We start from the raw sequence: 20064 nt of genomic DNA, 5'->3' as shown, positions 1-20064 counted from the left end.
AAGGAGAGGGGATTATAGACTTTTAAAAGTTCTATAACCATTGATCTCATTTAGTACCTTCATTTTATAGAAAAGGCTAAGTGAGAGGACAGAGATGGCTCCCCCAACATCACTTGGTCAGTTAGAGGTCAAGTTGGTCTAGAATCCAGTTCTCCCAACTCCCAAGCCTGTAATCTTTCTATTTCATTTGGCAAACCAATAACTAATTATTATATATGTGAAAAAATGAACACATTGCAATTCAATGATCCACCCTATGAAATACATTTTTCCCCAATCTGGGCAGATAGGAAATGGCCCTCCCATTTCTCTACCTCAAATACATCCAAAGTCCCATGGCCAGTGGTCACCCATCAAGTGGCCTCACTGAGTGGCCAGCCCACAACCCTGCATGCAGAAAGCAATTAATGACTGTCTTCTAGGAACATTCACGTTCATCACTTAAAAATACTTCTATTCACAGCTCCCAATTTCCCATTGCACAGAGCAGAAGACTGAGGCTAGGAGCAGTCAGTGGCTCATCCAAGATTGTGTAGCTAACTGGAGAAACCACAGCCACCTGACTCCAAGTTCGGGGTACTCCTCACACCCTCACAGCTTTCCCTGGGAATTCTTTTGCAGTCTGCAAAGCCCTTTCCTGACAGCAACAGCAGCAGCCCCTACTTGTTGAATGTGTGCCACCTACCAGGTACTGTGCTAGGTGCATCACATAGAATAGTTTCAGTTTTAAAACTTTATGCTCTATGGAACTTTTTGTTGCAAAGGTAACATGTTACTTGGAACATATCAGAGAAAATGAGCTGTGCAAAGAAAAGATAACTATCCTTCCTGCTCATCTTCCCAACCCCTTCCAAAACACACACAAAATCAACATTAAATGTGAGGTGCTTTCTTCCATACTTTCCCCTGCTCATGAAAAGGAGCAAAAGGAGGATTATTGCATTCTCTGTTTTTGTGTTTGAGATGGAATCTCGCTCTGTTGCCCAGGCTGGAGTGCAGTGGCACAATCTTGGCTCGCTGCAACCTCCACCTCCCAGGTTCAAGTGATTCTCCTGCCTCAGCCTCCCGAGTAGCTGGGATTACAGGCGCACACCACCGTGCCTGGCTAATTTTTTTATTTTTAGTAGTGATGGGGTTTTGCCATGTTGACCAGGCTGGTCTCAAACTCCTGACCTCAAATGATCCACCCACCTCGGCTCCCAAAGTGCTGGGATTACAGGCATGAACCACTGCGCCTGGCCTGTATTCTATGATTTTTAACAAAATAGCAGACCTAACTCCTTATGTAAATCCGCTGCTGGCTTTCCTCACAAAATGTCACAAATATCATCTCAGATCAACAGAAAGAGAACTGACGCATCCTTCTTAATCAGCTGCATGATGTCACACAGTACGAACAGACCGTAATTTACCCATCAATCCGTAATTTACCCATCAATCCCTCCACTGAGAGACATTCAGATGGTGCCCTGGTACTTTGCCAGCATAAATAACACTGCAATAAACAATCCGATAATGTATTATCAGGCCCTGATGTTTTCCCTTTCATAAAATAGAGTCTTCAAGATGCCACTGTCAGGTCAAAACGTACACACGTCTTAATTTTTAAATAGTCTATTATTTTAACCAAAAAAAATGTCCTCATAAAAAAATATGAATAAAAGTATAAAAAGGGCTGGGCATAGTGGCTCACACCTGTAATCCCAGCATTTTAGCAGACGGAGGAGGGTGCATCACGTGAGGTTAGAAGTTCGAGACCTGCCCAGCCAATATGGCAAAACCCCATCTCTACTAAAAATACAAAATTAGCTGGGCGTGGTGGCACAAGTCTGTAATCCCAGCTATTTGGGAGGCTAAGGCACAAGAATCCCTTGAACCCGTGAGGCAAGGATTGCAGTGAACCAAGATCACACCACTGCACTCCAGGCTGGGCAACAGAGTGAAACTCTCTCTCAAACAAGCAAACAAACGTGTAAAAAGAAGAAACACATATATAATTCCTCAATCTGGAGATGGTTATTAATAATAACAGCCATTTGCTAAATTTCCTTTCAGAATGAAATAATGCAGTAGAGTGAGTTGTACTTTTTTAACAGACTCAGATCAAATTCCAGTCAAACTTACGGCCATTCACATTTCCACCAGGAAGGTATATGAACACTTTTCTCTACATTTTCCCCACAGCTCTGTCATGGTTAAAGAATTTTGCCAATCTAATGGATGAAAATGGTATGCTTTCGTCATTCTCATTTATATTTCCTTGACTAAAATGGAGATTCAACACTTCTTGTGGTTTCTTAGGAACATGCCAGACTTGGAAATACGTGCAAAACAGAAACATCATTTGATCACTTGCTCAAGAATCATCTTACCGATTTTTGCTGCTCGAACATAAGTTTTTTATAGAAGAGATGGAACTGTTCAAAGCTGAGCTCATCTCTGTGTGCTCCTATTTCCTGTAAATATGAAAAAAGTGACCACATGATTTTTGATGTCCACCGTAAGAATGGCTCCATGCTATTTCTAGAATAATTTTTATTTCAGAAATTGCATGCAATTTTATTGGCATGCTGAAGAGAGAGCTATGACCACATTGTGTCATGGCTTTTGAAAGGAAAAAGTCATGCTATTTAACATGGCTTTTCTAAAACATTGGCTAAAATCAAACTCACATTCCTCTGAATCAAAACCCTCCACACGTTCCCTAATCCCCCTGGTCTGGGAAAACATACTCACAGGGACACCTACCAAGTAAGACCCTCCTTTGAGCCCCAAAACGGAAGAGTCTCAGCCAGGTTTGCAAGAGACATGATGCGTAACTCCTCCATTTTTGGGCAGAAAACACTCTCTTTGGACTTCCACCTTCAGACATATTTGTAGAGTACGTACATATAGGGCATTTTGTAAAGCACTGGGAGTCAAAGCTCAGCTCCAATTAATTGCTTTACGGCTTTGGGCAATTTCCTTGACCTTTTCAAACCCTCAGTTTTCTTTATCTGTAAAATGGGAGAACCACCACTACGCTCCTAGGGCTTCCCTGAAAGTGAACAAGATACCTGCAAAACACCTGGTTCCGTAAATACTTGATAAAGAATGAAATGCTGATTGTGTAGCAATCAATGGTAAATGCTTCTCCCATCTCTCTCCTCTTCTGACCTACTCTTTTCTCTTTTTCTATTCTTGGATTAATGTGGATTATTGCGGGCAAGTCAAAGGATGCTTGATAAGCAATAAAATAGGATAATTCTTCCAGGAGTTCATTAGCACAAAAATGAAATGAGCTTTTTCCACTGAGGAACACTGTAATGGAGCCGATATTGACAATGGGCACTGGGGTCCTCCAACTGGGGCTATTGGGATGAAGCGTTGCTCATTTCCTAAGAAGAATGAGTACTACCCTGTAGCCAAAAATCAGTGCCCATCATCTCCATCCTTGCCTCACCTCTTCTACTATATTCCATCACTCATGGAGTGGCTTTACTGCCCAGTCCCACCAACAACTTGATTACACAACAAAATTAATTAAATGATATACAGAAGGATGGATGGTTGGAGAAACAGAAGAATAAAGAGCCAACTCTAACAGCTACACTACCAGGACTTGCATACAAACTGCCACGGTCCTGGTACCCTACACAAGGAATTTTTCGTAATATTTTCCAAAAGACATACATGCATTCATTTCACTAGGGAAAAAATGGGCTGCAGTATGGTCAGGGAAACAGGGAAAGCTGGACTAATGAAAAACAGGTCTGAGGGTAGATGTTCCAAGCCCAACAGCTCAGTAAACATGGTCTTTATTGATCACATCCTCTACGAGGATGGAGACTATGGTCCTCAGATATGTCTATGATCCCTCTGTCTGAACTTAAGATGTACTCTGGAGGCAAAGGACTTTCTTGGGCACTATTCCACGGAACTCAAAGGCAAGTCACGGCTTCATGAGAGAGGTTAAGTCACTCTGCATTCGCACAATTCCCAGGCTGAGCCATGAAACTTACCACAAACTTATCTTTAAGGAACTTGGCACTGCTCACTTTAAAGTTGATCAGGGGCAAGATGGTCTTCAACTCTCGGAGACTGATGCTGCAAAAAAGGGAGACTCAGCTCTGTCACCTTGAGGGTTTTCAACAGCACAGGATTTAGCGGCTCCCATCAGTTCCCACCTCGGGCAGCCCTCTATAAGACAGCCTGGTCAACAGTTGTTTATGGAGCACTAACTAGGAACAAGACACTGGGTCAAGGTACAGGCGACACTTCAATGAGCAAAGCTCAAGGGCACCCTTCAGGAATGTCCATAGATACGGGTCACACAGGAGACCCACAGTGTAGGGTGATGCCCCAATGAGGAGGCACCTACACTGGAGATCCCCAGTACACGGTGATGTCCCAATGAGGAGGGCTGGTCCCCACCCTTCGAGAATGGCCATGGAGGAAGGTCCTGCAGGAGATTCAGTGTGGGCAGAAAATGGTGTCAGATGACCAGATAATCTCAATACAAAATGCCACAGAAATCCCAAAGGCCCAATGTAGGTGTTGACATGATGTGATTTCTGCCCAGGACTCTGAATGTCAAAGTGAAGAAATTCAGTGAAGCTTGGGTAAACAGCAGGAGTAACTATGACATGCTTCACGCAGCCAAACACTTTGTCACCTAATTAGTGACACACATGAAGGGATGAACAAGACTCCTACTGACTCCACCTGCCACCCAGAGGAACCACAACCACAGAACGGGCTTGGCAGAATCAGCCGGGAAAGACCCAGCTGAGCTTGACTCTAGTCTGGCACTGTGAAGAGACAAGAGGGATGTAGAGTAAGCGGGGACACCCTGCACCCCCAAAATTAAGTTAAAAAATAAAGGTTTCTTTTAATGCCACTGGGGTTCAGAGCAAGGCAAAGTCACTAAGGGCCAGAGAGGGGAACTGGGAAGGAACAAGGCCTACATGAGCACCTACTGTATGCCAGGCTACTCTGGGGTCATCCAGGTGTTACGGTTGCCTAATTGCTCACCAGATTCTACCTTCTGCAAAGTACACATGATTGACCCCCAGGGCTCAGAACAGCCAAGGGCGGGATGTCACAACGGTACACAACTCAGGGCTTGGAGCTAGATGGCAGGCAGCAGAGCCTGGAACTGAATCAAATTCCAGTGCTCGGTCACAGGAATCTGCATGAGTGTTTCTTTGAAGCCACATAGTGAGGTTCAGCTTAAGAGGGAAGAAAGGGCCGGGCGCGGTGGTTCACGCCTGTAATCCCAGCACTTTGGGAGGCCAAGGTAGGCGGATCACGAGGTCAGGGGATCGAGACTATCCCGGCTAACACGGTGAAACCCCGTCTCTACTAAAAATACAAAAAAAATTAGCCAGGCGTGGTGGTGGGCGACTGTAGTCCCAGCTACTCAGGAGGCTGAGGCAGGAGAATGGTGCGAATCTGGGAGGCGGAGCTTGCAGTGAGCCGAGACCACGCCGCTGCACTCCAGCCTGGGTGACAGAGCGAGACTCTGTCTCAAAAAAAGCAAAAATGGAGGGAAGCAACGGAGAACACATCCCAGGCAAAAGGAGCAGCAGCAGTAGTAAGAATGGTAACAAAAGCTGAAACTTCAAAAGTGCTAATCAGGTGTCAGGTGTTGTTCTAGGTGGTGCCCTATAGGCATATTCACCTGTTAGATGCTTGAATAACTTACAAGGCAGGTACTATGATCATCTCCATCTTCCAGGTGAGGAAACTGAGGCACCGATCAGTTTGGTGCACACCTGACTGCCTCCCAGCGAGTAGCTCACACAACAAGGAGAGGTTAAATTAGTGGGGTGAGTGGGTCAAGAACATGAGATCCAGACCCTTCTGGCTGGAGCCGAGTGTCCAGCAGAGCTAAGACAGGGTGGTCAAGAGAGGAAGCTTGCCCCAGCTTGTAGGAGAAAAGAGCCCTGTTTCCCTGCACCATCCTCCCAGCTTCTGCTGTGGCATGCGGAAGGAAGTAGCACGTCACTGCCCAACCGCTGCCCTGGAGAAGGTCCAGTGTGACTCTGGCCATCCTGTGTCCCCACCTCCAGCCTTTTCCTCTGGTTCTAACGGCCTAACAGCAGAGACTTCAGCTGACAAGATGCTCCCCACCCACGTTCAAACCGTAGGGACACCACCCACGGCTTTCAGGCAGACCTCGAGGGCAGAAAAAGTCCCTGTTGGGCCAGCTGGGGCTGGCTGGGCAGAGCAGCCAGCAGGCTAGGGGATTTGCCCCAGGGGTTTGCAAGAACCTTTCTGCCTCAGCCCTGGGGGTGGTCCCAGGAACAGCTGGGCCAGGGCAGGATGAAGGTAGAGGAGCAGCGGGAACAGGCGCTGCCAGAGCAGCAGTGAGAGGGGTAGTGGGGAGAGGAGCCAGACCACGCTGGTGCCCCAGTGGAGCTCATCCTGGGAGCAAGGGGGAGGTCAGGGTCCCCCAGGAGCCCAGGCAGCAGCAGGGCAAAGGAACCATCCCATGTTCAGAAAGAGAGAGACTGAGGGGCCTGAGGGGCCAGAGCAGCTGCTCGAGAACCAGTGGAAAAAACCCAGGAACCAGGGACATGAGCATTCAAGCACCTGGGACATGGGAGCCCACCTGGTCCAAAGGCCTCCCCTTACAGTGTAAACACTGGAGGCTGAGAGCTTCTTTGGGCTCCCAGTGCCGGGACAGCCTCACCTGATTTCCCCCTAGGCGAGCCCCTGCCTCACTCCCACCTCTGGGTGTGTGTGTCCTGCTGCATGGCCCGACTGGAACCAGCACAGGCAGGCTGAGCCCCAGCGCTGCAGGGGAGGAAGCCAATGGCTCAGCTTCAGCCCTCTCTGCAACCTGTCATCCCCTAGAGAGAGTGCCTCGCCCAGGTCAAAGCCCCTTGCAAGGCAGCCAGCTCTGACCTGGTCCACGCATGGGAACGAAGGCCTGGCCCTCTAGTCTCAATTCAGGACAGCTCCACAGGCCATGCTCAGAGCTCCCCATCAGGTCTGCCCGGGCCATGACTGTGACTCCCCGGCTGCCTGTTCCAGCGGCCTTCCCTTCCCCATGCTTTCCACAACCCCCCATGTACTCCCCAGTAAGCCTCCTGCACACAAACCTACATCTCAGATTGTGTTTCCTGGGGGCTCAGCCTAGAGCTGTGGGTTAGGAACCAAGGGAATCCCTTTGGGGAAGGACGGCAACTATTCCCTGAATGAGTCACCAACATCCCCTCCCTCTCCCATGGCAGACAGCACTAAACAATCACAGTGTCCTCCCTGCTCAGCCCGGGAGGCTCCCACGGTTCTTCAACTCTGCACCCAGGCAGCCATCACCAAACAATTAAAGATGGCAGCCCCATGACACTTACCAGTCACGCTGAAGCTGGGCCAGCACCTCCACTGCCCCCAGCTCTTTTGCAGCAACAACAGCAATAAGAAACGTTCGTTAAGTGCTTACCACGAGCCAGGCACGGTCCACGCACCCTTCACATATTAACTCCTGAACCCTCACATCTGCCCTGGGAGGTGCGAACTATTACTTTTATCTTTTACACATGAGGAAAATGAGGCCCAGAGAAATTAAATCATTTACCCCAATTCACACAACCAGTTACTGTGAGATCTGAGATTCAAACCTCACCACTGTCTGACAACTTTCGACAATGATGGAGACATCTGTGCTGTCTGAGGTACTAGCCACCAGCCACACGGGGCTGCTGAGCCCCTGAAATGTAGCTAGTTCCACTGAGGAGCTAAGTATTCTTATTTGGTTTTGTTTTGTTGAAATGGCCACCTGTGGTGAAGGGCGCCCCACCAGACCTCGCAGCCCCAGAGTTCTGCTTCTGTAAGTAGCTCCCAGACCAGCAGCATCTACATCACCTGGGGATTGGTTGAAATGCAAATTCTTGAGCCCTGCCCACCACCAACTCAATCAGCCACTGTGAGGTGGAGCCCAGCAGCCCCCACGTTCACAAGTCCTCCAGGGGATTCCGATGCCTGCTGAAATTTGAAAATTGCTCTCTAGTCAGCCCTAATCTTCAACCCCAGCTTCACAGTAGAATCTTATTTTTAAAAAGTTCCAATGCCAGAGGCCATGCCCAGGACAGTAAAATCTGAATCTCTACTGGTGCGGCTCTGCTAAAGCTCCCCAGGGGACTCTAATATTCTGGAACCTCGAATAGGAAGCCTATTTGCATTCACGTTGAAGGAGATAAATGGACCTACCCACCTGCCTTCCACCTGCAACCCCCTCGCCCTGTGCCACCTCCTCCTCTGTCCCTGCCAGGGCTAAAGGACAAAGGGAAGTGCACATCCTGCTTATGCAAATCCAATGTTCTAAGGCACGGGGGCAAGGGCAGAGGAGGGAAAGGAGGTAAGTGTTGGTGAGGATATGAAGAAAATAGAAACCTGTGCATTGCCATGGGAAGGTGTAGCTGCAACAGAAAACAGTATAGCAGTTCCGCAAAAATAGACAGAATTACCATTCGATCCAGCAATTCAGCTTCTGGATATATACACAAAAGAATCTGAAGCAGAGACTCAAACAGATTTGTACACCCATGTTCATAGCAGCACTATTCACAATTGCCAAAAGGTGGAAGCAATTCAAGTATCCATCGATGGACAAGTAAACAAAATGTGGTCTGTCTGTACAATGGAACATTATTCAGCCTTAAAAAGGAAGAAGATTCTAACACATGCTACAACACAGATGAAACTTGGAGACATTACACTAAGTGCAATAAGCCAGATACAAAAGGACGAATATTGTATTAGTCCACTTATACGAGGTACCTGGAGCAATCCAGTCCAGAGAGACACAGAGTAGAGTGGTGGTTTCCAGGGGCTAAAGAGAGAAGCAATGGGGAGTTACCACTTAATGGCTGCAGAGTCTCAGTTTGAGACGATGAAAAAGTTCTGGAGATGGATGGTGGTGACGGGAGCATGACAACATGATACACTTCATTCCACAGAACTACCTATCTAAGAACGGTTAAAATGATCAGTGTTGTTCTATGATTTATTGTTGTTACCACACTAAAACAAATTTTAACATTTGTTTTTAGTTTTTTTTAATTATAAGGTGATTGGTCAGGGTGGGGAAGGAAAGATTTCTCTATTTCCCCCAGCTCTCAACAGCACAATTCTTTTTGTTTTTGTTGTTTTTGTTTTGGTTTTGGTTTTGGTTTTAATGGGATCTCACCCTGTTGCCCAGGCTGGAACTCAGTGGCACAATCACGGCTCACTGAAGCCTGGACCTCCCTGGGCTCAGATGATCCTCCCACCTCAGTCTCTCAAGTAGCAGGACTACAAATGTGCACCACTACACCCAGCTAACTTTTTTGTACTTTTTGTACAGATGGGGTTTCGCCATGTTGCCCGGACTGGTCTCCAACTCCTGAGCTCAAGCGATCCACCTGCCTTGGCCTCCCAAAGTGCTAGGATTACAGGTGTCAGTCAACATGCTCAGCCAATAGCACATTTAAAAAAAAAAAGAAAGAAAGAAAGAAAAGCGGCCGGGCGCGGTGGCTCATGCCTGTAATCCCAGCACTTTGGGAGGCCAAGGTGGGCAGATCACGAGGTCAGGAGATTGAGACTATCCTGGCTAACATGGCGAAACCTCGTCTCTACTAAAAATACAAATAATTAGCCAGGCATAGTGGCAGGTGCCTGTAGCCCCAGCTACTCAGGAGGCTGAGGCAGGAGAATGGCATGAACCTGGGAGGCAGAGCTTGCAGTGAGCTGAGATGGCACCACTGCACTCCAGCCTGGGCAGCTGAGCGAGACTTGGTCTCAAAAAAAAAAAGGGGAAAGCAACACCAGTGGGGATAGTAAGTCTGCAAACCCTGGTGCCACCCCTGACAACCTGGGGTACTTTAGTTAAGTCACTTAACCTCTCTGGGCCTCAGTGTCCTCACATAGAAAATGGGTCTGAGAGCACCTAGCTCACCAATCAGCCAAGAGGGTATCCGGGTATCCTAAGGATGTAAAGTGCTTATTACAGCCATGACTGCAAAGCAGGCTATAAACAAATGCCCGCTGCTACCATTTGCCTCTAGAAAAGTCTAAAAATGAAACAGGGTGCTTGGGCCAAGCAAAACACCTAAGACATGTCCATTGCCCAGGCTGGGCCAACCCTGAGCCTGCCCCCTCTCGCCTTCAGCCTTTCCTCTGCATCTGTGGCTCCTTTGTTTTCTTGCAGGAAACATGATTAGTCTCGTGGGTGACAGGAAAGGGAGGGAAATTGGCAGAACAGAAGTTGGTTGCTCTTTCATTGGCACCTTGGTCAAAGTTTCTTTTGCAAAGCTCCCTCCAGGCTTCCCAGAACCAAGGGTAAGGTGGGATTTTCCACATGTTGACAGAGAGCAGGGCTCCGCCCACTGGGAGGGAGGTTGGAGGAGAGGAAGCCAGTGAGCACGCAGGGATGAACTCAGTCCAGAAAAAGAAAAGGTTCTCTCCGCAGAGGGTCCTGGACCAGCCGATGGGAAGATGGATCTTTATGCAGGACTTGCCAGAATCCCTCCTGAACAAGAGGGTGGTATCCATTTCTTGACTTCACAGATGAAGAGAAGACTTCAGAGCCAGACTGGCCACCCCATACCAGTACCGTGTGCAGAGAGGCACTGAAGGTGGCTCCCTCCCTCAGCCCTGTGCCAGTCTCAGCTATGATTCACCATAAGCCACAGAGAAAGAAAATGCAGAGAAGGCACCACCTCCGAGGCTGAAAGAGACCAGTGTCTACCAAATCTTCCAACACAAGGACCTCATTTAATCCACCTCAGTAACATTAGAGGGTGGCCCAGCATGGGGGAGCAGGCAGGGCATGTTGGATGAGAAGAAGAGGAGGGAGAAAGGCAGGTGGACAGAAAAACATGGAGTGAGCTAATGGCTGACCTAACTTTACTAGACTTTTAGCCACTTCCTGGTTAAGAGTTCCAAATCCTCCCACTGGGCATGAGAAGAGACCAGGGAAGCTCACCCAAACCCTGAAGCCAACAAGTAACAGAGGATATTGACCAGACAGGAAGTCACCTTCAAGATGGAAAGATTTTCAGGAACAAAATAGGAGAGCTGATAGAGTTTAGTTATTGGATATTAACTAGGATAATGACATATCTAGATAGGATAATGACATATCCACATAGGATAATGACAGAAATAAACCAAGAATCAACGAAAGGAATATTTTACCAAAAAAAATAAGGCGTCTCATGTGAGGCTAACATGAGATAAGGACTGAAGTGCTCAATGCAATTCCTGGCATGCCAAATACACAGGTGTTAAATAAATCGTAGGGGTTTTTTTGTTTTTGTTTTGGGTTTTTTTGTTTGTTTGTTGTCGTTGTTGTATTTTGTTTGTTTGTTTCTTTGGTTTGGTTTTTGAGATGGAATCTTGCTCTGTCACCCAGGCTGGAGTGCAATGGCACGATCTCAGCTAACTGCAACCTCCACCTCCCGGGTTCAAGTGATTCTCCTGCCTCAGCCTCCTGAGTAGTTCGGACTACAGGTGCACGCCGCCACGCCTGGCTAATTTTTTGTATTTTAGAAGAGACAGGGTTTTACCATGTTGCCCAAGCCGGTCTCAAACTCCTGAGCTCAGGCAATCTGCCTGCCTCTGCCTCCCAAAGTGCTGGGAATATAGGCGTACTCTACCATGCCCAGCCAAATGGTAGTTTTTATCATTACATTATTAAGAGCTGAATCATACCTCAGAAAAAAATAATGAATTAAAAATGCTCAACCTCACCCATAAAGAAAGCAAGTTTAAGCAAAAACACTTGGTTGCCTCGGTTGCAGATGAACAAAGATCAAAGTCTAATGGCACAATAAATCATCAGGAAATGGACGCCTTCTTGCCCCACTGGTAGAAATATTATATAAATTGCTACTTCTAGCTATCAAACGATTAGACCAGCAAACACTGAGCTGCTGATATTCATTTCTGAGAATTTATCCTACTCACAGCCACCTCAAATGAGTTTACAGAAAGATAGACCCAAAGGTTTCCATAGCAGCATTATTCACAATAATAATCAAGGATTGGGAGCAGGTCTCTGTGCATCAAGAAGGAAATGATTTCTGAAATGACAATGCATTAATCTAAGGAAAAACCAAAATGACGTTTACTTTTTAAAAAAAAAAAAAGTCTGGGTAAGACCTCACCTCTGCAAAAAGTAGTAATAATAATAAATAAGCCAGGCATGGTGACACACACCTGTAGTTCCCAGCTACTCAGGAGGCTGAGGCAGGAGGATCATTTGAGCCTAGGAGTTTATGGCTGCAGCGAGCTATGATTGTGCCACTGCACTCCAGTCTGGGGAACAGAGAGAGACCCTGCCTCTAAAAAATAATAATAATAGTCTGGCATAGAGCGTTGTGCAGGACTGATAGGGAGCTTCTCCAAGAGGTACTTTTAAGTGAAAAAGTCAAGTAAACTGAATACACATTATCACATCACCCAACACATCTCTACCAGCCCTTAGAACCACCTGGTGCCCGAGCACAGTGGCTCATGCCTGTAATCCCAGCACTATGGGAGGCCAAGGTGGGTGGATCACAAGGTCAGAAGTTCGAGACCATCCTGCCAAACATGGTGAAACCCTCTCTCTACTAAAAATACAAAAAAATTAGCCAGGTGTGGTGGTGGGCGCCTGTAGTCCCAGCTACTTAGGAGGCTGAGGCAAGAGAATGGCGTGAACCCAGGAGGTGGAGCTTGCAGTGAGCTGAGATGGCGCCACTGCACTCCAGCCTGGGCGACAGAGCAAGACTCCATCTCAAAAAAATAAATGAATAAAATAAAGAACCACTTGGTTTACTTCTTCACAGTCAGTCTCTCTCCTGTCACAAAGTATGGGCTGGTGCCATCATGATTGTGTTTACTGCTGTATTCCCAGGATATTAAAGGTGCTCAAATATTTGTGATGAGGTCCGAATGCCCCATGGCAGAGATCATCTCTAAGGCTGGACTCGAATTTTCTGCTGGAATAGAGGCTCCCTCCAGGAGGAAGATTTTGTCATCATCAACCCCAGGACCCAACATGGCATCTGCAGATCACATTGGACGCAGTGAGGACCTTGCCCACCACAAGTCATGCTCCCACCCTCTTGGAAGGTTTAAAGAAAGAATGAAGATGGAAATCCAAAGTGATCAGAAGAAAACTGAATGACTCTTACCTGTTTCTTCTGGTTTGATCCACAGAATATATCTGCTTTCTCAGCCAACTGGAAAGAAATTTGAGACAAAAGAAAGACAGACAGAGAAAATTTAAAAATAGCGTAAGTCTAAGTGAGTCCTACAGGATGTGCACAAAAGGAACTGGTACCAATAGGAGGGGTTTTCCAACTTTCTAACAAGGGCAGCTTGGGAAGAAGTTTTCTCCTAGTATCTAAGCCAAGATCTCAACTCAAAAAGGCCAGGTTTCCTTACACTGACAACTCCTTCTAATGATAGTCATTAAACCTCAAAAACCTAGAAAGAAAAATAGTACAAAGTAGAGGAATTTGATTTAGTGGAAGGAAAATAACTCACACCCCAATGCCCATCCAGACTCCCATGACACTGAAAAGACAGTCTTGAGGTCTTCATCAACCCAGGAGGGAGTGATAGTTGGAAAATTCCAGACCTTGTATCTATCCTTTGATCAGTCCACTTAATCTCTTATTAAATCCTTTAAGAAGGAAGCCCTATTTTCCCCAACGCATACGCCAGGAATGTTTCTATCTCCAGTCCCATGCACCACTCACCCCAGTAGGCCAAGGCTGAAAACTAGCACAGGGAAATGCTCTTATTTGAAACATTGTAGGGCTCACACCGCTACTAGGCACTCATTGCATACAAGACACTCAATGAGCCTCAAAAAACCAATGTCCCCCTTTTTTGTTTTCCTGTAGCCCATGTTGGCAAAGGCAGCAGAATAAAGGAATCAGTGGCTATGTAAATAAACAGGCAAAAGCCAGCTACCTCTCGATAATGGTGGGTGTGGACGCATTCATCGCTTCTTGGTGTAAGATTTTCAAGCCAGAGAGCCAATTAAGTGCATCTTCTTTAGAGTCAGCTGGAGTGGAGAAAGGGAACAGAAATGCTGTGTTAATTCCTGGGAAGACATCTGCTGACAAAGCCCGGCCCCATACAGATCACGAAGGTGGGGGAAGCCTATGCTGGTTTCCAGTTTTGCAGGAGGCAAAGAAAGCATCTCTTTCACACTCTCATAGCTCTAGGACCTGCTTTTTGTCTGAGACGGGGCCACATATTCATGATGAGCTTTGTACCACAGGGTGACAAGTGGGTTATTTCCTGTGCCAAATGGAATTAGCACATATATAATATATATGTGCTAGACACTGTTCTAAGTGTTTTTCTTATATTGATCCCACAAGGGAAGTACTATTATATTCCCATTTAACACATGGAGAAACCACTGAACCTAAGACAGGTTCAGTGATGTGTCCAAGGCCACACAGCTCCTAGCAGCCATTACAGACTGAATATTTGCATTCCTTCAGAATTCATATGTTGAATCTCTAACCCCTGAGGTAGGGCCTTTGTGAGGTATTTAGGTTTAGATGAAGTAACGAGGGTGGGGCCTCCATGAGGGAATTAGTGCCCTTTTAGAGACAAGAAAGAGAGACCAGAGCTCCCTTCCTATCCAAGCACACCCTGAGGAAAAGCCATGTGAACACATAGCAAGAAGGCGGCTGTCTGCAAGTCAGGAAGAGAGCCCTCACCAGAACTCAACCATGCGACATCTTGATCTTAGACTTCCCAGCCCCCAGAACTGTGAGAAAATAAATGTCTGTTGTTTAAGCCCCTCAGTCTATGGCATTTTGTTATAGTAGCCAGACTATGCTGAGACAATGGAAGACATAGGATTTTAAACAAGAACCCATTATCTTACCCTGGCAGCACACTGACTCCAGGAATGAAAAAGCGAAGGAATTCAAACCCAGGTGTCCAACTCCAGAGCAGAGTTCCTCAACCCCAGCTGCTCAGGAGAATCACTTGAGGGCTTTTCAAAACCCCAATACTTAGGTCCCACCCTAAAGTAATTAAACCAGAAGAGAGGGATGAGGGAGACATCAACAGGTGGAAGCACCCACATGGTGCCAAAGTGTGTCAAAGGTTATCAGCTTCCTCTGCTGCTATAACAAATGACCACAAACTTAGTGGCTTAAAGTAATACAGATTTATTTTGAGACCGTGAGAGAGGCCAAAATTCTAAAATAGACTGGTTGCATACAATCCTTCTGGATTCCTTCTAAAAGCTCTTGGGAAGAATCCATTTCCTCACCTTTCCCAGCTTCCAGAGGATGCCTGCATTCCTTAGCTCATGGCCTCTCATCTTCTGACCTTTGTTTCCATCCTCACATCTCCTTCTCTGGGAATGACCTTCCCATGTATCTCTTATAAGAAGCCTTGTGATTCCACTGGACACCCGGATAGCCCAGGATATTTCCCATCTCAAAATCCTCAATTTAACTACACCCGCAAAGTCTCCTTTTCCATAGAGGATAATATATTCACAGGTTCCCGGGATTAAGACATGGACATCGTGGGAGGGCAGTATTCAGCTTCCCATGGCTTAGGAATTTAGCTTTTTGTTTTATTAAAGAGTGTTAGCTTTTAACCCTATGCTAACTAATAAGATGCAAGATCTGGAATAATCTGCACCACAACCCTAAGCAGCTGTCAGTATTTCCCTGCTTCTAATGAAGATGGCACAGAGGTATGACAAGTAGAGCTTGCTAATAGCCAGGAGAGGATGGCTTGCTAATACCCATGGTTGCTATTACCCTTGCTAATAAGCAGCATTGAGGAGTGGTTAAGAGCTTGGCATCTGGCAAAAGGAAGATCATAGCTTAAGTCCCATTGCACCACTTCAGGGCTGTGTGACATTCAGCGAGTTACTTAACCCTACTCTGTGCCTCATCTCACCTGGAAAATGAAGCTGACAGTGCAAACACCTCACGGAACTATGAAGCCTCTCCTTAAGCACCAGGTACTTCGCCAGTGCGTACACCCCGGGCGGAGATTGCTGCTCTCATCTTTCCACACAGATGCAGAGGAAACTGAGGCTCTGAAGGGGCTGAGTTTGTCTCAGAGCAGTAAGTGAGAGGGTGGAATGGGAATCAAAATCTTGACCATCACTGTGCTAACCTTGAATTTAGGGTTCCAGAAGAGGCTCCCAGAGTGGGATAGATATCAAAGTTCACATCCTAGCCTCCAAGGGCTGGGCTCTTATGGTCTCCTTACCACGTTAAGAACAGGGGGTCAGGGCTCAGCCTGTAGGTGGGGCTAAGGAGACAGAGGTGTGAAGCTTCTTGGCCACGGGACTTGCCCTCCTGCCCCACCTCTACCAACCCCCTCCATATCATCAATCAGATATTCGCTCCTCATTTCCTACATCCAACGTGCTATTTCCCTCCTCCAAGCCCTGGCATACACCACAGCCTTTCCCTGGAGCGCCCTCCCTCTTTCCTCCAAATTCCTACTGAAGCCTCAAAACCCAATGTAAAAGTCACCTTCTTTGCCCAACTTCTCTGAAACTAAGCATTCACAGCACGCTGCATCATGCTTGCACTAGGTCTTATCCTAGTGCACCCATCTGTCTCCCTAAGTAGACTGAGAGCTTCTTAAAGGCAGCACCAGGTGCCATTCATCTTCCTAGATCACTGGTGTGTACACAACCTAACACAGAGTATAGGCTCAAATGATATGTAGTAAAAGAATGAATGAGAAATTCATAAGTTATTTGACCCTAAAGTAAATGTCCCTATATTGCTCAACTTTCAGAGCTGCCTCCACTTTGGTCTATTTTAATCGTATTGATTTTCTCTCTGAGTCATGAATGTATACATACTTCTAAGTCAATAAATTCTAGGACTGAACTTGAAAGTAACTACAAGCTTCTGCCACTGAGTAAAATGAGGAAACTGCATGTGCGTGTGCAATAGAAGATCTCAGGACAGTTCCTTCACATCAGTCAGATTTGCTGAGCCACATCTGCTGGAGGAAAACAGGTTACATTTTTCTTTTCTTTTCTTTTTTTCTTTTTTCTTTTTTTTTTTTTTTTTTTTGAGACAAGAGTCTTGCTCTGTTGCCCAGACCGGAGTGCAGTGGTGCAATCTTGGCTCACCGGTTCAAGCAACTCTTGTGTCTCAGTCTCCCAAATAGCTGGGACTACATGTGCACACCACCACACCCAGCTAGTTCTTGTATTTTTAGTAGAGACGGGATTTCACCATGTTGGCCATGCTGGTGTGAAACTCCTGACCTCGAGTGATCTGCCCACCTCGGCCTCCCCAGGTGCTGGGACCACAGGGATGAGCCCAGCCTACATTTTTCATCCAACAGAGCCTGGCCTTCAGTGTTAAAACTATCTAATCATCATTTATTCAGCTCTCAGCATGAGCCAGAGAGACACTTAACATACCCCTCACAATACCCCGATGAGATAGGCATTACTATTCTCCCCATTTCACAGCTGAGCAAACTGCAGCTCAGAGAGGTTAAGTCACTCATCTAAAGACACACAGCTAGAAAGGGGCAGGGCTGGGATTCGAAACCATGACCCCAAATACACATCAGCCAGCAGGCAGGGGTGAGCCAGGAAGAGACTAAGGCACAGGGAAGGAGAAAGGCACAGAAACATGCACCTACCTGCCAAGCTGAGTGTGCTGAGGACGAACTGAGTGCCATACAGGATGGTGAAGCAGCAATCTTCTTTCTGGCGAACCGCTTTTGCACGTTCGAAATCTTTGGAGTTCTTCCCTGGGCGGATTTCTTTTATTTCCATGATATCCACTACAATGAAATTAACATGAGCCAATGAGAAGCTGGAGTTCACTCCACCTGAGGACACAGTCACACACCTGCAGCCCAGGCACAGCCTGGCTCCTTCCTTCCCCAACAGGATCCCGCAAAGCTATCTGTGCATCCGGATTCAGTGCCCCCTCCTTCTGGAAATGAACAAAGGGCCAAGAGCCTACCTGGGCATTTGCTGCCACCCCACAAACCCCTGGAGTATGAAGAGTTTGGGGTTTCCGCTCACCCTGTTTCTCAGACAGACACGTTTTAAACTAGGACAATTAATTTTTGTAATGCAACTCAGATTTGAGAAAATAGGCACAGACTATTCTACCAAAACAAACAATGGACCAAACTGATGCTCACTAGAGATCACTCTAGGCAGCCTAAAAGTTCCAACCGTCCGGTTGACCTTGACCTTGACCATCTTTTCCCTTGAGTCCCAAAAGCTACAAATGCTCTGTGGCTCAACTGAAAGGGGAAAAGAAAATGAAGGCACTGAATAACTGCTTCAAATTAAAAATAATAATAAGAGGCCAACCTCAGCATTGGGGATGGTCACAGTGGTTCTGGATTATCACAGGGCCTACGGGAAGAGAGTGGTAAACTATTACTCTGGTAACAGTCTAGAGTAATGGAGTGTTACTAATGGGCCACAGCCTCCGGTATTTATGCCTTATATAGCCAGCTGCCCTTCAATCCAGGTTGTCTCTGTGACCTGTTTTAACCAATAAAATGTAGTATAAATCAGGGACCCCAACCCCCACGCCATGGAATGGTACTGGAAAGTGAGCACTGAGCTCCGCCTCCTGTCAGATCAGCAGCGGCATCAGATTCTCATAGCAGCGCAAACCCTATGGTGAACTGCATTAGATTCTCATAGGAGCACAAACCCTATGGTGAACTGCATTAGATTCTCACAGGGGCACAAACCCTATGGTGAACTGCATTAGGTTCTCACAGGGGCGTAAACCCTATGGTGAACTGCACATGCGAGGGATCCAGGTTGTGTGGTCCTTATTGGAATCTAATGCCTGATAATCTGAAGAACAGTTTTATCCTGAAGCAATCCCCCCAATGCCCCCACCATCTATGGAAAAACTGTCTTCTAGGAAACTGGTCACTGGTACCGAAAAGGTTGGGAGCACTGGCACGCTGGCATAAATGATGCTGTGCCAGTTCAGGGCCCAACCTTTTTTTTTTTTTTTTTTTTTTCTGAGATGGGATCTCACTCTGTCACCCAGGCTGCAGTGCAGTGGTGTGATCTCAGCTCACTGCAACCTCTGCCTCCTGGGTTCAAGCAATTCTCCTGCCTCAGCCTCCGGAGTAGCTGGGACTATAAGCATGCGCCACCATGCCGGGCTTAATTTTTGTATTTTTAGTAGAGATGGGGTTTCATCATATTGGCCAGGCTGGTCTTGAATTTCTAACCTCAAGTGATCTGCCCGCCTCAGACTCCCAAAGTGCTAGGATTACAGGCGTAAGCCAGAGGGCCCAGCCTGAAGCCTAATCCTTAAGAAGGCCTGGTACCTTCCATTTTGAGCGCTGGGGAAAGCCAGCCTCTGTGTAAGAAATCAGACTACCTGGAGACCACCATGCAGTAAGAAGCCCAAGTCAGCCCTATGGAGAGGCCATGGAAGCAGAACCAATGCCCTCAGCCAACAGCCCAGCTGAGCCCCCAGCCAACAGCCACAGAGCACTGCACCATCTTAGAAGTGGATCCTCTGGGCCGGACGCGGTGGCTTATGCCTGTAATCCCAGCACTTTGGGAGGCCGAGACGGGCGGATCATGAGGTCAGGAGATCTAGACCATCCTGGCTAACAAGGTGAAACCCCGTCTCTAGTAAAAATACGAACAAAAAAAAAAAAATTAGCCGGGCGTAGTGACGGGCACCTGTAGTCCCAGCTACTCAGGAGCCTGAGGCAGGAGAATGGCGTGAACCTAGGAAGCAGAGCTCGCAGTGAGCTGAGATCGCACCACTGCACTCCAGCCTGGGCGACTGAGCGAGATTCCGTCCCAAAAAAAAAAAAAAAAAAAAGTGGATCCTCTGGTCCCAGTGAGCTGCCCCAGCTGACAACATGTGGAACAGAGACAAGCTCTCCCAGTCCCCACCCATGCCCAGATTGTAGAAATATGTGCAATAAATAAAATGATTGTTGTCTTAAGCCACTAAACACTGGGATAGTTGGTTGTATAGCAATAGATAACAGAAACAAATAAGAAATTCTTCCTCTCTGCAACCTCTGCTGCCATGAGACTCCACCTACTCCTAGTCAAAACCTACTGGG

General features: G+C 46.9%; 1 protein-coding gene across 8 annotated transcripts in view; it reads right to left on the bottom strand.

Moving 5' to 3' along the window:
* PLCG2 (phospholipase C gamma 2) overlaps positions 1-20064 on the bottom strand; it is a 239221-nt gene that overhangs the window by 96649 nt on the left and 122508 nt on the right. For 7 of the 8 annotated variants that reach the window (XM_074027663.1, XM_065536926.1, XM_074027664.1 and 4 more), the window contains 5 exons: positions 17629-17772; positions 13933-14026; positions 13146-13193; positions 4002-4086; positions 2373-2456 (listed from right to left, as the gene is read on the bottom strand). In XM_074027663.1, the coding sequence (XP_073883764.1) occupies positions 2373-2456; positions 4002-4086; positions 13146-13193; positions 13933-14026; positions 17629-17764 (447 nt within the window). In that variant the 5' untranslated portion in view covers positions 17765-17772. Of the gene's footprint in view, positions 1-2372; positions 2457-4001; positions 4087-8766; positions 8955-13145; positions 13194-13932; positions 14027-17628; positions 17773-20064 lie in introns of those variants that run through there. The other variant, XM_065536928.2, reaches the window with a different exon arrangement.

The sequence above is a fragment of the Macaca fascicularis genome, chromosome 20 (genome assembly GCF_037993035.2).
Source record: "Macaca fascicularis isolate 582-1 chromosome 20, T2T-MFA8v1.1".
Lineage (NCBI taxonomy): Eukaryota > Metazoa > Chordata > Mammalia > Primates > Cercopithecidae > Macaca > Macaca fascicularis.
The sequence above is the reverse complement of the archived record's forward strand: the minus strand, read 5'-3'. Positions and strand labels throughout refer to the sequence as shown.